The 22,354-nt window shown below is 35.7% G+C and overlaps 1 protein-coding gene across 1 annotated transcript in view; it reads right to left on the reverse strand.

The window, feature by feature from the left end:
- Positions 1-22,354, reverse strand: part of LRP12 (LDL receptor related protein 12) — a 51,930-nt gene that overhangs the window by 10,049 nt on the left and 19,527 nt on the right. Inside the window, exons 2-4 of the mRNA XM_048286568.1 lie at positions 12,371-12,427; positions 5,337-5,472; positions 3,687-3,889 (exon numbers count right to left, since the gene is read on the reverse strand). Of these exons, the coding sequence (XP_048142525.1) occupies positions 3,687-3,889; positions 5,337-5,472; positions 12,371-12,427 (396 nt within the window). The remainder of the gene's footprint in view (positions 1-3,686; positions 3,890-5,336; positions 5,473-12,370; positions 12,428-22,354) is intronic.

The raw sequence follows: 22,354 nt of genomic DNA on the forward strand, positions 1-22,354 counted from the left end.
CCCAGGAGAAGCATGTTCTATCTTTTTTTACAAGAGAACAATTCAGATTGGAATGGAGGCCATCTAATCAAATCATCTGCTCAAAAAAAGGCTAACTGGTGTTTGATTAGGCTCTTCAGCACCTTCTGCAATCAAGTATTTTTAAAGTTCCAGTGCTTTATTAGGCAACATGATAAAAGTTTTCACAGCTAGCTTGAATTTTCCTTGCTGCAACTAATCTGCTCTGATAGGTCAAGTCATATCATACCTCTGTTCTCCTTTTTTCTACTTTATCTTCTCAGAAAGCATTAAAAATAAATACTCTAACTTAAAATAATAATTCTTCTTTAGAAAAGTAGAACACATCATTTTTAAATTTCACAAATGCTAAGGTTTTTAAAAAGTGAATGCAGAAAAAATGAAATCAACAACAGTGATAAATGTTACAAGCACTGCTAAAGAATGTTTAGTCTACAAATTTGCTTTCAGAGACTGAAGAATGAAAGGAGAGCAAAATGTATGTGCTGCCAGTGACTGATTTTCAGAAAACCTTAATTTCACTAAAAAAAGTCCGAAGAGATGCAGTATAAATGATACCATCTTCTTGTTCTGTTACAGATATATAAGTATTTATATATATATAGTACACTCACACACATACATACGGTTCACAATATTAGTATGGCAAAGTTGGAACCTTGGCCTTGAATTCAAAACCTGTAAAACTGAACTGCTAGACTAGTCCTACCTAAACTGAGTGACTATGCTCCACAGGTGCAGGCAATATAGAATATGTATCAATGAACCTGTACAAGTACTAACTAAAATCTAGCTCAGTCCTTCTGCATTGCAGAACCTGGAAGAGCTTGAAAAGAAAGCTGTAACATGGAGTTATAAATTTTGACAGGAATACTGCAGTAACAAAAGAGGATACAATTTCAACCCAAGCCCTTCCTTCTAAAAGCTTTTAAACATCCCAGAAAAGAGTTGGGATACTTGATCCTGATGTAGCATTTTTAATCACCAATCATGCAATCCTTACATAAAGAAAATTCACCTGTGAATCAAAAAGAGTCTTAAAATGATAAGAGATGTACTAAGTAAGAATAACTTTGGGAGCTGTACCACAAAAGACTTGAGGATAGCACATGATCATTAGCAGCACCCATATATAGTTACAGCCAAAGGACTAACACAAGTCTTTCATGCATTTACCGTGGACATTGACCTCTGTGCTTTTAATAACTTTATTTTTCACTCTACATCACCACTAGTAAATTCTGTCCCATTTCAATTCCCAAAATTAAAATGGCTGATAAATTTTAAGTAGCGGGAGGAAGACAGAGGGAAGAAAGGCAAGTAAAAGTGGCACAAAATTTACTTTCTAGCCCAGTACCCTTCCTACCCATTATGCTTTTTTCTATTAGTTTGTTTGTTTTAAATTAAATATAAATATTTACCTATTATTTTCTTTAAACAAGAATTAACTCAAACAATTTACATGACCTATCTTTAACATCCAATTTTAAACATGGGGCTCCCTAAGGGCCATTTTTGCACTTGGAATCTGTAGTGTTTCTATCATTCCAGCACAGATAGGCTTAACTTGCATCCAAGTAACTAATGCATTAGTGTTTGTTCCCCTTTTTCTACGATGACTTGCCAACTTTGAGAGTAGCTTTAAAAACACTGAATTAAACAGTCTATTGAGGTGTTAATTTGAGCACTACTGCATAGTGCTAATGAGAAGAAACCAAACATAATGGCACAGTTGAATGCATAGCAAAAGTGTTAGCATTCAAGAGCTTTTTTTGACACTCAAAGGCAGAAATGACCAGATGATTATTAGAGCAGTTGTCAACTCTTCTCCTATATACAGATTGGTTTAAAACATTAAAAGACCACTCTGATGACTGAAACGCTACACTTTCATCTCAATTGTGTATTGTATCAAACATAGGGAGCAAACTCAAGCCAAAGTTTCAGTATGGCTCATTTGTTAAAAAATGAACAAACTTCCCCAAAATAGTATTTCTTTCTTTTAAAAAAGACATTCATAAATTTAGGATTAAAGTCTTAAGCACTCTAATCTACAACACTACATAGAAGAAATCAATTAACATAAAAATCTGCTTATTATTGAAAATATTACAGCTTTTTCCAAGAGGGGTTACATAACAAAATTGTCTCAAGACCAGAGAAAAAGGGAAGGGTTTTCAGAAAAATTCTACAAAGCCCATGGCTTCCCTCCTCTACCCATTTCACACTCTTATCCAAGGTATCCTTCCTTCTCAAAATCCCTCAGGAAGGAATGCTGCCTTTCCTCTGTGCCTACTTGGAGAGGGAGTTGAAAAGGGCAGAAGCTGATGCCTGACACAGGGTAACTGTTCACCTGGGCCACTGGCAGAAAAAGCAGCACAGGATGACTGATCAACCACTGGCTTCTTCCCTGCTCCCTGATACGTTTTTTGGTGAGATGGTGCACCAAACCCAGGGAGAGCACTGCCCTGAAAGCCGGGCCAGCATCAAATGCAAGGCTGCATTACTTCCCCAAGACCTGCTAAACTGCAAGGAGCTGAACCATAGAAAGAGCTTTTTTGTAGACTTGAGAACAGGTGATAGAGATGGGTAAGCCTGCTTGGAAACTTGTTTGTGAGAGACTGCCACAGTGAAGGAAGCTACTAGGTAAGAAGAGTGCAGAGTACAGAACAGGAGCAAATACAGCTTAGACTAGAGATCAGGGCTAGATTTACTGAATCTTGTTGGAATTGTTTTGAAGGTGGGTGGCACTGGATATGTGTAAGAGTATGAACTGTTTTATGGAGGAGAGGAGCCAAAAGTCGGTGTGCACAGAGATCTGGAGCAGGCCAGTGAATGGATACAGGCATACACTTGGAGGGAGCAAGGTAACATGAAACCATTGTGAAAACCAAGAAAAATCTAATCCAGTATTTGGGATGATCATGATGTAGAAAACCATAATCATGCTATTACATAAAACTGTAATACCTCTTAAAGTCAGGAAAAGTTTGGAAGTAGTCTTGAGCCACAACTGGCTTCCTCCTCTTGGCAAGATCCAATAGAGCAAGAATGCCTCACAAAACACTCTCAAACTATTACTACTGGTAACTAGTTTATATCACATCCTGTAATTACACAAGAAAAATTTTGCAGGTACAGAACCATGTCTGCACTTGGCTGGATTAATCTGTAATATTAATGCAGTGGGGATTTTTTAGATTTTTTTTTTTAAAAGATAGTATGCCTTCTGGAAATGGGAAAAATGATGCACATTCTGTGAGAAATGTAAAAAAAAAATATCCTGCCATTTCTTTCCTCTCTTACTGTATTTATGATACTCAGAAGTTTACCCAACTACTTTAATAAATTTATTTTAGTCTGACGAAAACATTTCAAATCTTAAACTATTTTAAAAGAACTTCTAGGTACCTACTACTAATGGCTAACCTTTTTCTTCCCAAAAAATCATTCAATCTGCTTACTGATATTCCCACTTTGAATATTCAAGTTGTGCATGGGATCAAAATACATTACCTAATCTATGTTTTCTCTGATTTCAATAAACCTTGAGGTGACTACAGGAAATACCCATAGTCAATACTTACCTCGTTAGAAGGACATAATTCTTGGAACAGGAAACAAAAAGTGAAACCATAAAATTATACTACATATCATTTGAAACATACCAGCAAAGTAGGCCAATCTGAAGCCTTTTCTGGAGATGCTATCATCTGAATGAAACCTTATCCAAACATGATCCTGTGAAGAGATGTATGGTGAGGGAATGGAAGAGCCACATGCTCTATAGCCTTCAATATTCTTGTAGCTTCCAATTGTTAACCAATCTGAGCTGCATCGTCGAGATCCCTGAACATCAAAATCTTGAAAGCTGAAAAAAATATCAAAATTGCTACTGAACTCAATATTACACAAACAATCTGATTAACTACTACACATGGAAATTAGCTTGAAGTTCTTTTTGAAATAAAGAAATATTTCTGAAGTAAAAATAGTAGCTTTTCTACCCATGTAGAAATAGGATTTAACCTTGTGCTGATACGTCTAGATTATGAGGACAGCAAGAATGCGTTCTGTCAGATAAAATATTGCATCCACCACTTACAGAAATGCAGTTTTATACAAAAACACATGTTGTCTTAATCTAAAAATAAATTCTGTTAATGAAATTGTCCCTATGTGTCTCATTTAATGATTTTCATATACTACTAAGTGATTTTGTTTAACCCAAATTTCACGAGAATTTTAGCTAATGCTACACTTATGGCAATAATATGATTTGACATTGTAAATACAGCTAAATTGTTCAAAACTATGTTTTCAGGTAAGACTTCCTCCCAGTCTCACTACTCAGCTACCCAACCTTTATGTCATGGAATACCATGGTGTGGCTGCACTCAATCAAGACAAGCTGCCATGGTAATGACGTGTGAGGGGGAGAGAGTCTGTGCAAGACAGGTCTGCACAGACAACAGAGCACTGCCAGAAGTGAAATGTGATACATATGAGTGGAAGGAAACAACATGAAAGAAAAAGAGTTTTATTAAAAATAAACAGTATGAAATGTGTAGAAAGCATTCTAGTAGCTGAACAGTTTTACCTACTTTACATTGCATTTATGCCAGTTAAATATTCAGTAGAAAGACTGTTTAAATTAAGAAGCAGTACTTTAAACAAGTAACTGTGTCAAAGAAAATATTTCATAATCAAGAGCAGTTCCTTAGGTCAACAAGTCTATACTGGAAAATGAAGAAAATCTACAGGTAATGCAGTTTCATGATCAAGTCTAAGCAGTACTAACTTGTATGTTAATGCTACAAGAAACCAGTAACTGGAAATGAACTGATGAGAACTTGAATCCACAAGTTTTTTACACTACTACTTTAGAAAAGTTACAAGATATGGGAAACTGTGAGGAGCTCCCTATATCAAAACTCGGCCCTTCCTAAAGTGCAGTCCTATCTATTGACTCACTATTTGTCCGACATTATTAAGCACACCAAGGGACTTCACAGCAATGAAGCATTACAGCATTTACTCTACACACTTTTAAATGAAAATTTCTTATGTTTCAGACACATTAAAAGGATTCAAATAAATGAGCACATTGACATTTTTTCTAGTCACCAATTCTCCAGCTAAAAACAAATGCTACATGGCTGTGTGAGAACAAATCAGATAAAAGGAAAGGCAAAGGACAGAACTGAAATCCTTCACTTACAGGACGGAAGAGAAAACTGGTACGTGCACAAGTGGCAGTTAAAAATGTCTGGTTAGTACTTCTTCAATCCACATGGATAATACAGGAGCACTGTTACCTTATAGTAATGATCTCCCCTGGGTTCGCATGGATGTACCAGCTACAGTTAACTCGGGCAGGATACTCAGAGGGCCACCCTGGACTCGTGATTGTCCCGCTTGGTGATCGAATTTGTTCTGGAATATCTCCACAAGCTAAAATACACATATATATTGAAAGCAATTTGATCAATTCCTTATTTTTTACGAAAAAATATAGGACAAAAACCCCCACCCAACCAAATAGCACTAATCAGGGAAAATATCAGAGTGCATTAAATGACGTACCAATTAAAAACCCCACAACTTCTAAAGGAGTTTTTAACGGAACATGTCAGCCAAAAGATGTTTTCCAACACTGCCAGTGTGGCAGTTTTTACTTATGTCAATTATTATTACAGATTAAAAAAGATTATTCTATGTGGACTTTGACAACTAGTAAAGTGAAAGATTTTTTTAATTTTAAATTTTATTTTTAGTCTTCACAAAGATTCAGTTCAATTTAACCATGCATTTACACTGTATACTGACAAGTGCATTAGAAGATGAAAAACAAATTAAAGCTAAATAATCAAGTAGCTGAAATTTCCTGTCATAGGTAGACCAGTGTTTGACCATCATTTAAATACTTCCCCCCTTCCAGTTCTTGGCATGGAAATGATCTTCATAAACATGATTCCAAATGCTTGAAAGGCAAGAGCACTTACTGCAGCAGAGAGACCTACAGAACTACATTTCTGATAATGGACTAGAAAGCTTATATTGATAGGTCTAATTATATGCAACTGAAGTAACTCAGTCATTTGTACTCTTACTTTATTATAGGTGTAGCTTTCTACATGGCCTTAACTCAGCTGCTGTTCCTTCCAGAGCTCAAGTGTTCTCAGTTCTGCTGATTTTATTTGAAGTAATGTACTTACACTTAAGTTCGTGGGTTTTGTTTTCCTGTTTTTCCCCCCCCCTTAGCAGCCTCATATCCAACACCTGTCATATAGCATATATAGAACCTTCACATAAATAGGAAGGCTAGAATACTCTCACTACAGAGCTTCAAATTATGAGGAAGTCTCAGTGGTCAGAAAACACATTAAAAATAACTGCCCTCTGCGCTTTTATTTTTCAATTTTATCACTGGTAGTCAAAAATCTGCAAGCTGTCAAGGTTTACTGGTAGCCCAGTAAGTTACACACAGTAGTTTGAACACAAGAACTATTACAAATAAGGAAGCACTTCCATTACTGTCTGATCATCAAAAGATTTTAGAATTCCTATTTGATTAAAATAACCAATCAGAACTGATGCAATAAACAAAAAGGATGAAGAATGAACTGCATTTATAACAGTGCAAAAGTTGCAGTAATGTAATCTGTGGAGAGGTTATTGTTTTCTATTTTTATGCACATTTAAGCTTTTAAAATAATTTTGCAATGCTATAGGGACTTGAAATTATTAGAAATTACAATTTTAAATTATTACTTTAAAGTATTTCTATATGGCATAACAAATGCACTTTTAAATATATTTTAGAAGGATTAAAAGATTAAAAAATGCTGACATATGTCTGAATTTTCTATATTAACTTAAATACAGCAGCAAAAATAAAACTCAGTAAATTTACCTTTTTCCTGTATATCTGTAAGAGAATAATGCTTTAAATATTTTTTCACATTCCTTTTTAGAGCTTTACTCATGCTGCACAGTTAAGTATTAACATACCTTAACTGTAGAACACAGGAGCTGCCCTAATATCTTGGGATGAAAAGGTTGCAAAATAGAGAAAGATACTATTCACTTGAATACGCAATCATTCACTTTCTTCTTAAATTTTGAGCAAACCCTATAGGTGGTGCTCTAACACCATGGTAATTTGGAACACAGCTCCTCTGTAAGTGATCTTTTTATACTTAACATTTGTTCAGGCATTAAATGTAAGGACTTGAAAGAAAAACTGGTTATGAAGTTGTTAAAGTGAAATAGCAGTTTTAACAAAAACCAAAAAACATAGAAAACAAAAACAGGCAAAAATGTAGAAGAATGTATAAGACGTTTTATACCAAGCTAGCAAATGCTGGCAACAATTCCACATACTAGTTGGTTACTACTGAAATAGTCCCCAGCTTCAAAAAAGTTGCCTGGAGGTGAAATTTACATTACAACACACACCTGAGATCAGATATTTCCAAACTGGCAGGTAAAATTTTGTCACTGAGAACCTCTAAAGAAGATATTAAGTTTATGTGACAAAGGAATTTTTGCACTAAAATACCTAAAAAATAATCCATTCAACATGTGTTCGTTCAGTTTTACAGAGTTCACCTCCAAAAACATGAACATACATAAATCCTGCAGCAGTACAAACAGTAATATATTTGTTACGCAAGTATGAATGGAAGAAATTCCACATAAAAATCCTGTATAACCAAGGTAGTACTTTCAGAGCACATGAAAGCTTCCAATTTTACTCAAACTCAAGATTTTTTTATCCTTTGAAGAATCAACCTTATCCTTGTAATTTCTTTATTCTTTTATTAAGATGTCTTTTTCTCTGTTTCCAGTAAAGCTTACACTACAGAGCTGAGCGCAAAATATGAGCATTTGCAACAGCATCCAATACAGGGAGAGTGAAGCAGACTATGGTGGGCATGAGGAAGCAAGAATGACCACAGGCACAGTAATAAGGGGTGAACAAAACTATACAAGTGCTGTAGAAGAGAGAAAGAACTGAAGAAAGTATTCATATTACAAAGTGGGGGTTCAAAAAAAAAAAGGAATGGGCTTGAAAAGTGAATTACAGCTCTCTTAACTTCAAGTTGGCTAGACAAGCTAAACACACTTGCATACTGGATATGTATTAATGCACTACAAATCTCTTACTTATAACTCAGGAGACAACAGAAATCTCCTGTTTGCTTAAAAAGCGTGGAGAAGTCAAGATCAACTGTGCAGACACTGCACTTCCGAAGTGCTGTCTTTTAGAGAGAGAGTAATTTCTCAGCGAGATTTTTAAAATCAAGGATAACCTTTTGAAATAGAACAGCTTTAAAGGGAATATACTTTATAAAGACAATAGCAAACCTTTAAAATCAATTCCTAACCCTCTGCCTAACTAGGATTTTCTCCTAGACATTTTGAGACTATAAGGTAACATACACGGTATTCATGTAATTGTAAACATGCAGAATGTAAGCAAACATCAAGAAGGATATGGGATAAGAAGAAAATCCAACTGGCAGCCCATAAAGCAGAAATGTATCAATAGAGGCAAACATCCTTACTTTAAGTTGCACAAAATTTGCACTTTTAATCTCAATTGCTAGAAGCCCTGTAAGCATTTGTCATATAGGTCAGTTATGTCTAGGACAACTTAAAATTACAGGAAAACTGATTAGGTTTGAAATAATTTAATTAAAGTATTAAAAGAGAACAGAAGAATGAAAATTAGATGAGTCAGGATAAAAGGAAATGAGTTTGCAACCAAGGCAGAAGCACAAAAGAAATTAAGAAGGTTGCACTGTAAAGAAGCAAAGACACCCAGTGATGCTTGCCCAAGATGTTCTCAAATCTCATGCTGGTGGCTGTAATATTTGGGGGGAGGAACAAATTCCTTCTGCACAACCATTTCTACATGAATGCTGTTGCTGCTTGCACTCCCTTCAATGCCCTCATATTCTTTGGTACAATTCCACTCATCCATCTCCTACCTGTTTCAAACTCTTTCCTTTGAGAACGTTTATTCTATTAACAATCTATTTGCAATTCTGTTCGTTACTCTGATATAACTGTTCAGTAGATTGCAATACTGCAATTAGGACTGAGGATGTTTCACATATTAGAGTGTAAAATAATGGTCAAAAGAGCTGTGCACATAATTTTCTGGTGTATATGGGTTTTCCTGTAGACTTCTTAAAAACAGACACAACCGTTTTTCTTATTTCCTTCTTCCTGAAATTTGTTTACCATCCTACATTACAGAACATTATCATAAACTACAGGATATTGATTGGTAAACAGAAGAGAGCCAATGTAAAGGTTACTGTACCAAATTCAACTAACAAGTTATAACAAGAAAATAATTAAGAAACCTATGCAAAAATTCTGTAGCAAGATCTAGAGAAGTAAAGTACCTGTAGTACGAGTGAACAACATGTCAAGGAAAAAAAGTCACTTCAGAAAAGCAGGGAGAGGGAGATTAGGGATTTATCTTCACAGTAATGCCAGGAGATTAGTTGAAAAGATAAAAGAATTAGCTTTCAATGTGAACCACAGGATGATAAGGTATGCATTATATTGGACATGGTAAGGACATGAATGCAGCTGGATAAATGATCTGAAGGTGTTTAAAACAGCTTAGAGTAAAAAGAGAATAATGTTGTGATAAAGTCTAAACGGTGAATAGGGAGGATAATTATTGCTTTGTAACTCTCGGGAGCCACTGGAAGTCTTATTTGGAGAACTACAGGGGAAGAAGGCATAGGAATCTTTGCCTCCAGGTCAAACCAAAAGGCTTTAATTTAAAATGCCCTTTGCTCTGCAATACAGGAACATATTCAGTAAAAAGAAACCATTTTTTAAATATATATAAAAAACAGTGCTGCAGTTCCTTAAAATGCAGAGTGAGGGGTTAGGGAGATGGGGGAGTTGGTTTTGCAATTGTGACAATTATGGCTCAACATACCTCAAAGACAGACCTGAAAATACTTCTGAACCCTTCAGATTTTAAAGGCATAAACACTTGTTCTGTAGTGATAGCTTATATGCAAAGAGACAACATTCCACTAATTGTTCTTGGTAGAAAAAGCATGTTCATATATTAGAGATGTACCTGTAACTTGGCAGATATAATATACAGCAGAAGCATAAATACCAAAGGCCACAGAGGTCTGTGCTATTAAAACATAATTTAGTAAGGTAGGTCACGTAGTCTTACAGCAGCAGCATGACAGGAAATCTACCATCAAGACAAAAATTTCATTTTAAATCCTGTCTCTGTAGCAACTGTCCAAGAAAATCGCTTGCTTGGTTTCAACACCAAGTGAAAGTTGGATTTAGAAAGATTAAAGGCCAGATGTCTTTGGTTCTATTTTACAGAAACTCTGCTTAAAATTGTTCTGCAAAATATAAACCTATCCAGGTATGCCTGATGAAACATATAACCTGCAAGTTTGAAAATATGTTTAGGAGACACAATTTATTTCAAAGGAACTACAAAAATCATCTCATTCATCCCTATCTTTTATACTTGGGCTATGCACTTAACATTTGAGATGTACATACAAAGAGCAGTAAGGAAAATACTCCTTAAAAAAAAAGGGCTACTCTATATGCTTTCTTCAGGTTGTCCTTAACAGATCACCCCTTTCCAGTTACTTCAAAATTCCCCAGTGAAGAACTTGCACTTTGTATTAAAAAAGAAACTCAAGAGTACAGTATTTATTTTCCCCATCCGGAAAGCTATTTTAAAACAAAACAACATAGGAGATACTTATATATATATACACACATATATATATTTGTTGTTGTTATTATTATTATTATTATTATTTATTTTTACATGGATCTTTCTTCTCAGTAGTTAAAGTTCGATCTACCAGCTGCTGTTATCTTGTGTACAAAGTACGTTGTGTTCTGCTCTTCTTGGCACTGCCTATTCAAGCATGCTGGCCAAAATACTGAAAGCAGAGTCAAAAATTCCATTCACCCCTTGCCCAGCAGATGCTTTTCTGCCTGCATTGTGACCTGTGACACAACCCTTGCAGTAAACAAAGGAGTGAGGGGTTGTTAAAACATACCCTGAAAGCTGCATAGTGAGATTTTAGGCTGACTTAGTGTCTCTCATCCATTCCAATTCCAGCAACAATTGTTCCAACAGTGGCGAGTAGCTATGTTGATATTTATTATTTACAGTGTGCCATAAATGTAGTATATATGATACTTGGTGCACCAGTACTGTTAAAAAGCAACAGCATTCTTCATGACGCAGCACAATAATGGGTAAGAAAGATCTTCTATAATTAGACTTCTAACAGTCTTTGAGTGGTGAACAATAAAAGGGATATAGAAAGCAATGGGTATAAAACTAACTATACACTGACCATAAATTTATCCAAATACTTAACCATACAAGTAGCAATGTAATGTTTAAAGCAATACTGAAGGATAACTACAGCAACATGTACAAGCTGTTCTCAAAAAGGACAAGTTTGCATTTTGACTCTTATTTTAGGAGAAGGGTGTGTGAAAATCAGTTTGAATTCCACAGATGAGTGGCAGCTTTCCTAGGGTAAGAATCAGGCTTGTATTCTGCTACCTGCTGAGGAGCCTTTATCTTCCCATTCGCACATATTCTGAGTATCTGTATGATAAACCATGCCCAGCAGCTGCTGACACTGCACAGCATCTGAAGAACAAAGTCTATACTCCAATACCTCAATGGCCACACAGTTCCACAATCACTAACACACAACAGACCCAACTGCGGCTGCTGCCCAGAGAGGCCTAAAATCGACTTATTGGAAGAGAACACAGAAACCTTTAAGCAGTATGTGTTGCTTTTATACCCCATATTCTCCCAGCATCTCATCAGTTTCTCAGTTTCATGAGTTCTACATTTTTTTTTCTTGTATTAAGGAAAGCTGTGCAGTCAAGTGTACAGTAGTTTCAGTTAAATCTAATCAGGTGAAATGCATAACTCTTGGATTTATATTATTTGATAGTGTCCAAAATTACATTTCAGTAAATTTCATTTCACAAAAACTTTACTGTGGAAAGAAAATATCAATTCAACTTAAATCAACTTTTCTCTTAGTTCAATGTTTGTATGGAAAAATAATTAAGCAGTCCACTTAGAAAGGCATAATCTGTTCATGAGCATGCAGGTATCAGTTTTATCTTATGAGAATTTTTCCATGTTCCAGTTGCTTCATTCCTTATTACATGCTGCAAAAGGCAGTAATAATTTTTATAGCCAAATATCTCTTCATAAGATACCAGGTGGCTTTCAATATTTACTATTTAAGTCATGCATGAAATTTAAACATTACAAAAAATGACTTACCCGTTGACACTCCTGAAATATGCACATTTTCAGAATGTTCTGCAAGAGCACCATTTCCTAAAATTAAACATAATGAATAAGCTAATTTCCAAGATAAAATTTGTAAAAATTCTTCAGATACCTTTTAACAGAACAGAACGAACAAACCTGAAGTTATTTTAATTAATATTAAACATGAAAGGTCCTACATAAGTTTTATCATAAATTAAAGAGAAAAACTAGAGAAAAAGTTACTATACAATAAAAAATATCCCCACACAAGCATTGTTAGTTTACTCAGAACAATTAGATATACTAGAAAGTTAAAGAACAAGCAAAGACTGATACTGGCAGTTTTGAGAAACTATGCATTTTAGATGGTCAACTTTGTATTTTGCATCAGTGCTATTTTATTTTCAAGAAAGGTTTGTTTTAATGCATCTTCCCCATCTCCTTCTGGACCAAGTTTTGTAAGCAAATGCTATGCAAATAAAGACACCCAGGGGACTATATCCATCTCTCTCACAAAAATTGCAGCCTACACCCTTTATCCAGAAAGACGGATCAGATACAGCAGGGAAACAGCTACCTTTAAGAGTAACTCCCCATCCATGTTCATTAAAATGAATTACACTTGCAAAGATGAACAAGACCCATATGGTCATCAAGAGTAAAAGACAAAAAAGTTAACCCTCCAAATCCCGTACTACTTTGTACTCTCCAACGGAGAGGAAGTCTGCTAAAGCCAATATATTTGCTGGCAGGTGGCTGTACTGGTACATGGTGTGACACATCAAGTTGTATTTGTGTGCATTTCTCCTCTCCTTTATCCATCATCTTTTCTTTTAACCTTTACAACAAATTTTTAATAAAATCTTTTAGACATTTCAGGAGGAAAGAGCTACTTTGATACGTAAGCTCCTTTGAACACAGGCAGTGTATCTAAAGTGTAAAATACTTCACTAAGCAAATCTTAAAACCACAACTCTTAATCCCTCAAAAGTTTTCTAATATTGAAGCTTTGCCATGTCACACAGGTTTTCATGAATGTGCTATCAGTTGTTCGACCAGCACTGCAATGTAAGTGTAGTATGTCTGGGTAACAAGAACCTTAAATATACAAAGAAAACACAAATTCCTTTTATACCAATTTAAAGACTGTTACGAATTGACCAAGAACATAGTATATCGAAGCCAGCATCCCAGTGCTCCTCTGGTGCAGTGATTGCACAGAATATATTTCAGAAATTGCTCCCAGGGTTGACACCAAATACAGAAAGACCTAATTTTTAGCTTTTTAAAGACACAATACAGTTAGAAACCTGATGATCAGAATTTGTACAAAAATGTCAAGTTTAATTTATTTATTTTTTAAAACTAAATTCCTTGGCTCTTTAAAGTGACATGTTTCCCACCCCATTTTCAGTGTACTAATTTCACTGCATATATTTACATACCAAATTACTTTGTCTCAATTGTTAAAAAAAAATCCACACTGCAACAATTCTCCTCAATGTTCAAAACACTGAAGTATTTCTAAAACAAAAGCTATTTCCAATACTGTATTAGTGAGCAATTATTTTTCAATTAAACTATTTTAAAGTAAAATATACTTCTAAGTTTTAAAAACCTATTTTCCAAATAATTCTTCACTTTGCATATCACTGACATGCTGAGGAATGTTGCCACTCTGATTTTGTGTATACAGTAACACTTAGCTCTCAATTTACAAAATAAACATCTTTGCTGGAAAATTATTTTACTTGTAACTAATTCCATAGAAGCACATTTCTGATTGTTTTGTCTTCTATTATTTCCATCAGCATAAAGAAAACATTAATACATTTCAAGACTTTTTGTTTAACCTAAAAATAACTTACTGACATTTCATCTTTCAAATATTATTCACCTTTTTACTTGCAAAAAGGGGCACTAGCACATACAGCTATATCTGTTCTTGAACACTGAAAACAAACATCATGACAAAAAAGAAGGAACTCACAAACATCTAGAAATATGAAAAACCCTGAAGTAATTACATTGAAGACAGTCAGTATCTAAACACTCCATTGATGTTCCCAGAACCTGAATTCCTGACAAGCTGCCTGTACATAAAGATCAGGAAAACAAAAACCCAGAATACTAATGAAATCAGCTCTGATAAAAATACAATAAAACATGAAAAGACTGACATAACACTGAAGTGATGGAAAACAAAGCAAAGTCTATATATATCAAAGACTGACAAAAACTATAAATCAGTAATATTGAGAAGCATACTAAAATGGGAACTTGCATCCATATCCCGTATGCGTTAACTCCGAATTAATGAGTTAAGAAAACTTAAGCCAATACCTAGAGAGAACACTTGAGTATTTTCCATCTACATATGCTTTACGATCTAACAATCTCTTGAGATGAAGTGATGTCAGATTTATTGTCAAACTAACTTCAGTGATTAGTCAGAAATGGCACTAATGCATGATGATGAAGCCTAAATTCAGATTCAAGTACTATAGTATCAAAGTAAGGTCTTTTTTTTAAAATAAACTCCCAATAAACTTTCATTATATTAAAAATGAGAAATCTCTCCGATTATTAGTTCCTCTTTCATTGAAAACTGTCATTGAAATAGTGTGTTCGGATGCCATTTAAAACATTTAAGGGTTACTAACTGCCGACACCATTATGAAATTTTTAGGCAATGATCCTTATGTGATCTCAACAAATAATCACATGGTTCCATAAAGCTGGCCTACTAGAAGACCAATATATCAGATCAGTAATTTCCATTAAGATATGGGAACATAATTATCTTTGAAATTCCTGCTAGTCTACTTAAAACAGCAGAATATGAAACATAAAAAAAAATTTCTTAGGTCACCAGTAAGTTTTCATATTTCTTTATGTCCTAAAGACTAATTTACTATTTATTCACATTTCAACCTGAAGTTTTAAACTGAAACAGGTGTCACCTAACAAAACTTAGCACTAAGTTTGTCCATAACAGTTACAGGAGTGTGACAGCACAGCACTGGAAGATACACACCAAGAAGCTCCTGCCTTCTGTTCTGCCTGTGAGAAACCAATATTGTTTTTTTAAAACCAATGTCTTCCATCATTTTTTTTTTCTGGTGACTTCTTAAGAGAAATCACTTCTGTAACCAGGACTATACCCATCTTCTTCACATCCTTTTATAAACACTTAGTACAAATACAAAACAGCAATGTATATCAACTTTAGCCCTGCAACTTAAGATGTGGTCAGCAACTGCAAGTATGTTAAAAAATTCAAATGGACAAGCGTCAAGATAAAATCAAGAACTTAATATGCTTTTTCTAAACAAAACAAAACAAATTGGTAAATTGATTATGATATTTTAAACTACTGGTAACCTAAAGGTTAAACAAAAGTATGAAAAGTACTTTTAATGGCTTTCTACTGCCATTAAAGTAGAAAAACTTTTGTTTACAACTGCCAGTAGTTGTAAACAAAAGTTTACAACTACTACTGGTAACCTAAAGGTTAAACAAAAGTATGAAAAGTACTTTTAATGGCTTTCTACTGAGCTGTACATGAGTTTGTTGCCACCATTCATAGTAATATCTCTAAAGATTGCTTGACTGCAATATAAAAAACTCACCCAACTGGTTACTAAATGAGTGGAACTCTTGATAGAATGTTTTACACCATGGAACAACCTCCAACTTTTGAGGTGCCTTTTTGTCTTCAACAAATTTAAAAATCTCACAAATGTTCAAAGAAAGAATGGTTATGGTCAAAGTTGTTCACCGATTCTGACAGAGGTATCCATAAAATTTTGTTTTACTTTCATAGCACAAAGCCAGTCCTTTTGACCTCCACCACTTTTTTCTATTTCACTCAAATTCTCTGGGCTGCAGTGCCACCTCGTCTAAGGGGCAGGCAGAGACAGACAAGTAGTTCCTCAGACACTTGAATTAATTCCTTTTGATTCATGTCTCACAGTTGACCAACCACAGAAGCAAGCAAGATGACACTAGGTCTGCCTTCAGGTTTTCCAGCACTTGGTGTATTTCTCCCCTGCAAATCTATACGCAACTATGGTAAACATCCCATATCCCACCCAGAAAATCCCGACACTGTCACATCGATTCCCAATATCCTGGTCCAAGCGTCCTATACATAGTGTGGAGAAGTGAACAGAACTAGGCAAAATATAAAACCCATAGCCTTGAAAGGTATTTGACTCACTAACTACTTCTGAGTTTCATCACAGATAGGAGATTAAATACAGACCAGGGGAGTGGGGCTGGCAACAAAGAAAATGTGGCAGCAGCAAACACTTCAACTAAAGAGGAAAGGAAAAGAATGCTTACACACTTGAAAAACACGACATGTTTGGAAAAATCGGCTGCTAAGTTCCATATATTTGAAACCCAGATAGTAGTGGTGTGCTGAGCCTCACTGTGGAGGCTAATCACAATGCAGCAGCCTTCATTTTAGGATGTTACACCCCCACATCCGTCCTTCCTCACATCCGTCCTTCCCCACAGCCTAAGCAGCACAGCTCCCTCAAAATAGGATGAGTATCAGACTCACAGGATTATGTGCATATAACTTCGGAGCATAAAACTCAGCCTATGGTCTTGATATGAGCTACTCCTTTGAGTTTTACTCACATTCATGCATTTTCAAAAGGCATAACCAAACAGACCCCCACTTACCTCCACCCTCCCAGAATTAAGTGTCCCTTAGTCAAAATATTCAGATTAAACAAGACAACCTTCTGCACTCCAGATACACATATATATGAACTTGAAGGCTTCAGACAAAAAATAAGTTTACCTAAATACGGACATATTTGAGACACCAAATAATGGCTCTTAAATGAAGCCATTTTGATTTCAAATTGACTAAAATGAGCAATACTAATCTAATACAGTGAAGTGATAAATACTGCGAAAGTACACACAAAGATCTGGTACATGCAACATTGTCCACTGTGATTGTAAAATCAAACTCTCTAACTTCAGTTTGAATTAACATCATGTATCTTGAGACTAAGTTAAATCTAGATTGTGTTTTAAAGAAAAATGAGTGCTGAAATGAAAAAATTAAAAGAAAAAAATCAAGAGTGGCAAAGGCCATTTAAGTCACCTTTTTTTCTGCTGTTACACTAAGTAGTTACTGTCCACAAAGAAAAATCATGCACACCTATCTCCACTGAAGCTAAATTCTTCTGTATCAAGATTAAGCCTGTGCCATTATCCTTAACTGCCAAATTACAACCACCTATAAATAGAACTGTATAAATTGAAGAAGCGCTGTAACTGAATGGCTATGCAGAGAGAGATTTTTTTAAACTACTTGAGTTAAAAGGTACTATGGTGCATAATGAATGCTACATAAGCAGACTGGACAGGGTATTTTTCTTGAACTACAATTATCAGGGACAAGAGATCAACAACAGTTCCTGTACATAATGTGTTTCTAAACACCCTTTATTGTGATACATGTTAGACTTGCTTTAGACAATGCATTTCATGACCAAACTTCCTTTCTTCATCCTACTCCCAAAATTCCTTTCCACCCTGTACTTAAAAAGCTGCCTCTTTGTCACCTTGCATTATTTTTCACCAAGTTTTGCTTCTAACTGAACAAAACAAGGGTACTATATGCTTTCATGAATGAATTGGTGCTGCCTTCCATATAACCTCACTAAAAAGCCACTTAACAATGGTACTTTGACTCATGAGTTCAAAAATAAAAATAACCTTTTCATCTACAGATATGGGAGGAGCTGGAAAAATCCATGATGCCTCTGCAATATTCCATCAGGTTTCTTGGGAATTATCCTTTTTGATAGCACATTTTGTGACAGCCCCAGCCAGTGGCCTACCTCCTGCAAACACCTAAGCACAGCTGTGCAAAAACAAGCTTCCACTGGAGATGCCGTGTGTCCTGTGGAACCACAGTCAGGCAGGCTCCTCTGCCGAGTCTGTGGGAGAAAAGTGCAAAGGCCACTGCCTACCTACCACGCCTATGGTTAATCCATGGTTATGATGTTACAGCTCAGAGCAGGACATGTGGGAGACCAACAGAAAAACAAGTACTACTGCTCTTCTTCAGATAAACTAGATGAAGGTTCCTTCCAACACAAACAATTCTATGATTAAAGCATTAATTTAGCATGTAACCCAAAATACTGTATTGAATTATTTACTTGTGGGTCACCTGCAGTTAACAAGCCAAAAAAAATCAGTTAGGAGCCTCCTCAGTCTTTTGACTCATCATTCACAACCTCATCTCTTGAGCACTTTCCTTGTATTTGTTAAACTAATGTGCATTTAGAATAAAATGCATTAGCCACAGGAATTTAAAGCTGTAACCACCATCAAGCACTACACATGCATAGGTATATGGCCATACTGCTGCCAAGCTCTCCTGTACTGCAGAAGGATCAGCACTCAGCATAATGAGAGTACCAGCTGAAGGAAACACTTTCTGTAATCTCAGATGGACATGAGCGTACAAAAAGGACTAGACATGTTTCTCCTCATTTATAACCCAGAGTCTCTGAAAGTATGGTTTCTTCTGCAGGTTCTTTTCTATCTGTGCAACATATGTTCTCCAACCACTGCTAAATTGAACCACAGAAATTCAAATTTTCCCTTCCTCAGAAGACAGGAAGAGCTGCATGTGCATTTCAAATTACAAGAGCGAAGGAACTGAAAGTGAAGCAAACAGTGGAGCAAAAGAAAAAAAAAGTAAGAGCAATCTAATAGCTTGAAACTTACCCTCCCAGAACAGTCCATGAAATAGGGAGTTATTGCTACAGGGAATGCTTTAAATTAAGGTGCGGCAGAGCTCAGAACACACCGAAGCCAAGCAACCATTTATAATATCTCTATATCCAGTAAAAAAGCAAAGCAGCAGTATCATTCCCAAATTTCTACAAAACCAGTCCCAGCCTTTACAGGTACCACCATTTTGTGCCTTCTGACAGCTTAGTTTGCAATCACTACATCCCTTTGATTAGAGATATGCATGAAATAAAGTTAGTTTGTGCACCAATATGTATTTGGATCAACTACTCAGAACAAGATTCACATCACAGTAATCTCATATTTTTCTGTCTTTACTGCCTTTTTTTACATAATGTATTGCACTTTTGACTACAAGTTTTTGTCCTACACCCTACTGCTGCTTTCTCCCTTTACAAAGGGCAACATGCAATTCATGACAAAAGGCAATTTAAAAAGCATCATGAGAAGGGATGACACTGACTTTTAGGCATTAACTGATAAATAATCTCCAGCATAGCTGCAAAATCTCCAAAAAACATATTGACAGATTTTGTATTTATTTTTAAATCAGTAGTTTGGCATTAACTAGTTCACTTATTTTTCCTTATTTCCTTAGGGTTAAGTATTGGAGTCATCAGAATTTCAGGTGATCATTTGTAAATCAGATTTAAAATGTGCAGCAAGATGCAAAGTATCCTTTATGTGAGGGATGGATTAAACAACCATTTATTTTAATATAAAATTACACATGCAATACACAGAAACATTGAAAGCCTCAGTGCTGTGCAGACATCAGTCAGAATTCTCTACTAAAGGCAAGCAGAGCAACAGTGACAACCTTTATTTCAAATTCCAGTAACACAAGAATATCTGCTACAAAGAAGATACAGCTAATATATCTAAAATTTCAAACAGTGAAAGCCAATGTTCACAGGAAATGAGAAAGTGTTGTATACGTGAACACTACAGTGGCATAAGTACTTTAATTAAGAATGAAAATGACTAATAGATGAAATAGTCGTTTTTTTAAATGTTTAATGATACAAAAGCTATAAATAACCACATAAAATTTCACTGTAGAAGCAGATGAAGCACAGAATTTGTTTACAATACTCAATGCTGTTATTTCATGTGGCACAATTTTTATTTTAGACCAACTGTGATGCAACTTTATTTAGTAAACTAAGACAAAAACTAAAGAATCAATTCTGCAATGGAATAATTTTACATAGGTTTTAGATTTTTTTTTTTTTACCTTTCACAACAACCAGTATCTAATCTACCACTGTGTGCTTAGACAATTACTCTTGGGTATAAAATAATGGGTATGGTGCTGCTGAAAGTCTGCACTGTATACTCGAAACTTGTCTCACATTGTTTTCTTTTAATCACTCCCTCATACTGTCCTTTCCTTCTCCCAGAGGGACTTCATGAACAACATGTACTTGCATGACACTTTTGAAAAACAGGCTTTTATTCCTTTCTTGACGAATAAAACAGTCATGAAGCTTCCAAAGCATTCACTGTACAAAGTCTAAACTCAAAAGTTAATCAGTACTTGAATGAATATCACACATACTTTTATTGCTATAGGCAGGGCCACAAAGGTGATCAGAGGGCTGAACACCTCTCCTGTGAGGAAAGCCTGAGAGCTGTAGTTATTCAGCCTGAAGAGGAGGAAGCTCTGGGGTGACCTTACTGCAGCCTTTCAGTGCCTAAAGGGGGCCTATAAGAGAGCTGGTGAGGGCCTGTAGTGATAGGACAAAGGGTAATGACGACACTGAAAGAGAGCAGGTTTAGTTTGGATACCAGGAGGAAATTCTTGTGCAGGTGGTGAGGAACAGAGGAGTTTTTTCCCCATAGAAATGTCCCATCCCTGGAGGTGTTCAGGGTCACGTTGGATGGGGCTTGAAGCAACCTGGTTTAGTGGAAGGTCCCCTACCCACAGCAGGTGAAGTAGATGGTCTTTTAATAGCATAGGCCATTCTGTGATTATATAATTTTATAATCTTGATAACACTGAATTAAAAATCTCCAAAGCTAAATATCCTACTACTTTTACATTCCTTAGCATTGTAACACTACCTTCACACCTAAAAAAAGTCAACATTCCTTCTTCAGAAATTGACTATTCTAACACATACACCAAAAATCTTAAGTTCACTACATCAGTGAATGCTTTGAATTTGAAGATTATTCAGTGATCAGGTCATTACAAATCTATTAGCTTCTCTAACAAAACATAATACATAATACATCCTTTATTCCTGATAGTTTTGTGGTGTGAACTTGGGATTTGTCTACATTAGTATTTTATTTCACGTAAGGGGCATGTTTCTGAATCTCCTGATCTGCTCCACCTTCTGTGCTTTCATGCACATTACACTGTGGCCTTGGAACGAGCAAACTGGATTTCTTTTAGAGGATATATTCCTACTTGTAATGGGTACTGAGTTTTCTGGGCCACACTAGAGCTAGTCCAAGAAAAACCCTTTAGAAACATATACAGCACAAACTTACGTCTTCAGCCTAACTCCTTTTGCTCCACAAATCCCCTCTTGCCAGGCTGTGGGATGTACCAATATACACACCCGCAGCGTGTCCTCTGCTCACCACAGTTCCAGTTCTGCCAGGGAGGCTCCACCTCAATTTCAGGAATAAGCTCAGCTGCTGCAGCCATTCAGAGTAAGCCACACAAGTTCTCATTCTGGATTCATTAGGCACTGCATACATTATTCACTAATATTACAACAATTGTGAAGGCTGTTGCAACACACATAAGAAAATAAATAAAATTCCCTTTCATCTGAGATGTTAGCATAATACAAATTTGACATAGATGCTGCCAGCCAGATGGTGCTGGAGTATTAAAACAGAGCCCAAAGCACCATCAGGACACATCAAGCAAACGTCTGGAAGATGCTGCAGTCTACAATTGATTCCCATTCCTGCTCCATAGGTGTGGCTTCCCAGTCACTTTCCATTCTTCCTTGTATTTTGAGTCTGCTATCAATAAAATACAAAATTTTAAAGTAGCAGCTAAACTAATTTGACTTAACAGAAGGATTTTTGTGTGAAAGTTTCAGAACAAAAAAAACAGTTAAAGTTTCTCAGTTGTTGTTTTAAAAGGCAAGGACAGAAAAGAACCTGACTTTTTTTTATTCTCACTCAAAAATTCCACAACCTATTTATAGACAGCTCTAATATACTTGGCAG

This window comes from Corvus hawaiiensis, chromosome 26 (assembly GCF_020740725.1).
Source record: "Corvus hawaiiensis isolate bCorHaw1 chromosome 26, bCorHaw1.pri.cur, whole genome shotgun sequence".
NCBI classification, from domain to species: Eukaryota; Metazoa; Chordata; class Aves; order Passeriformes; family Corvidae; genus Corvus; species Corvus hawaiiensis.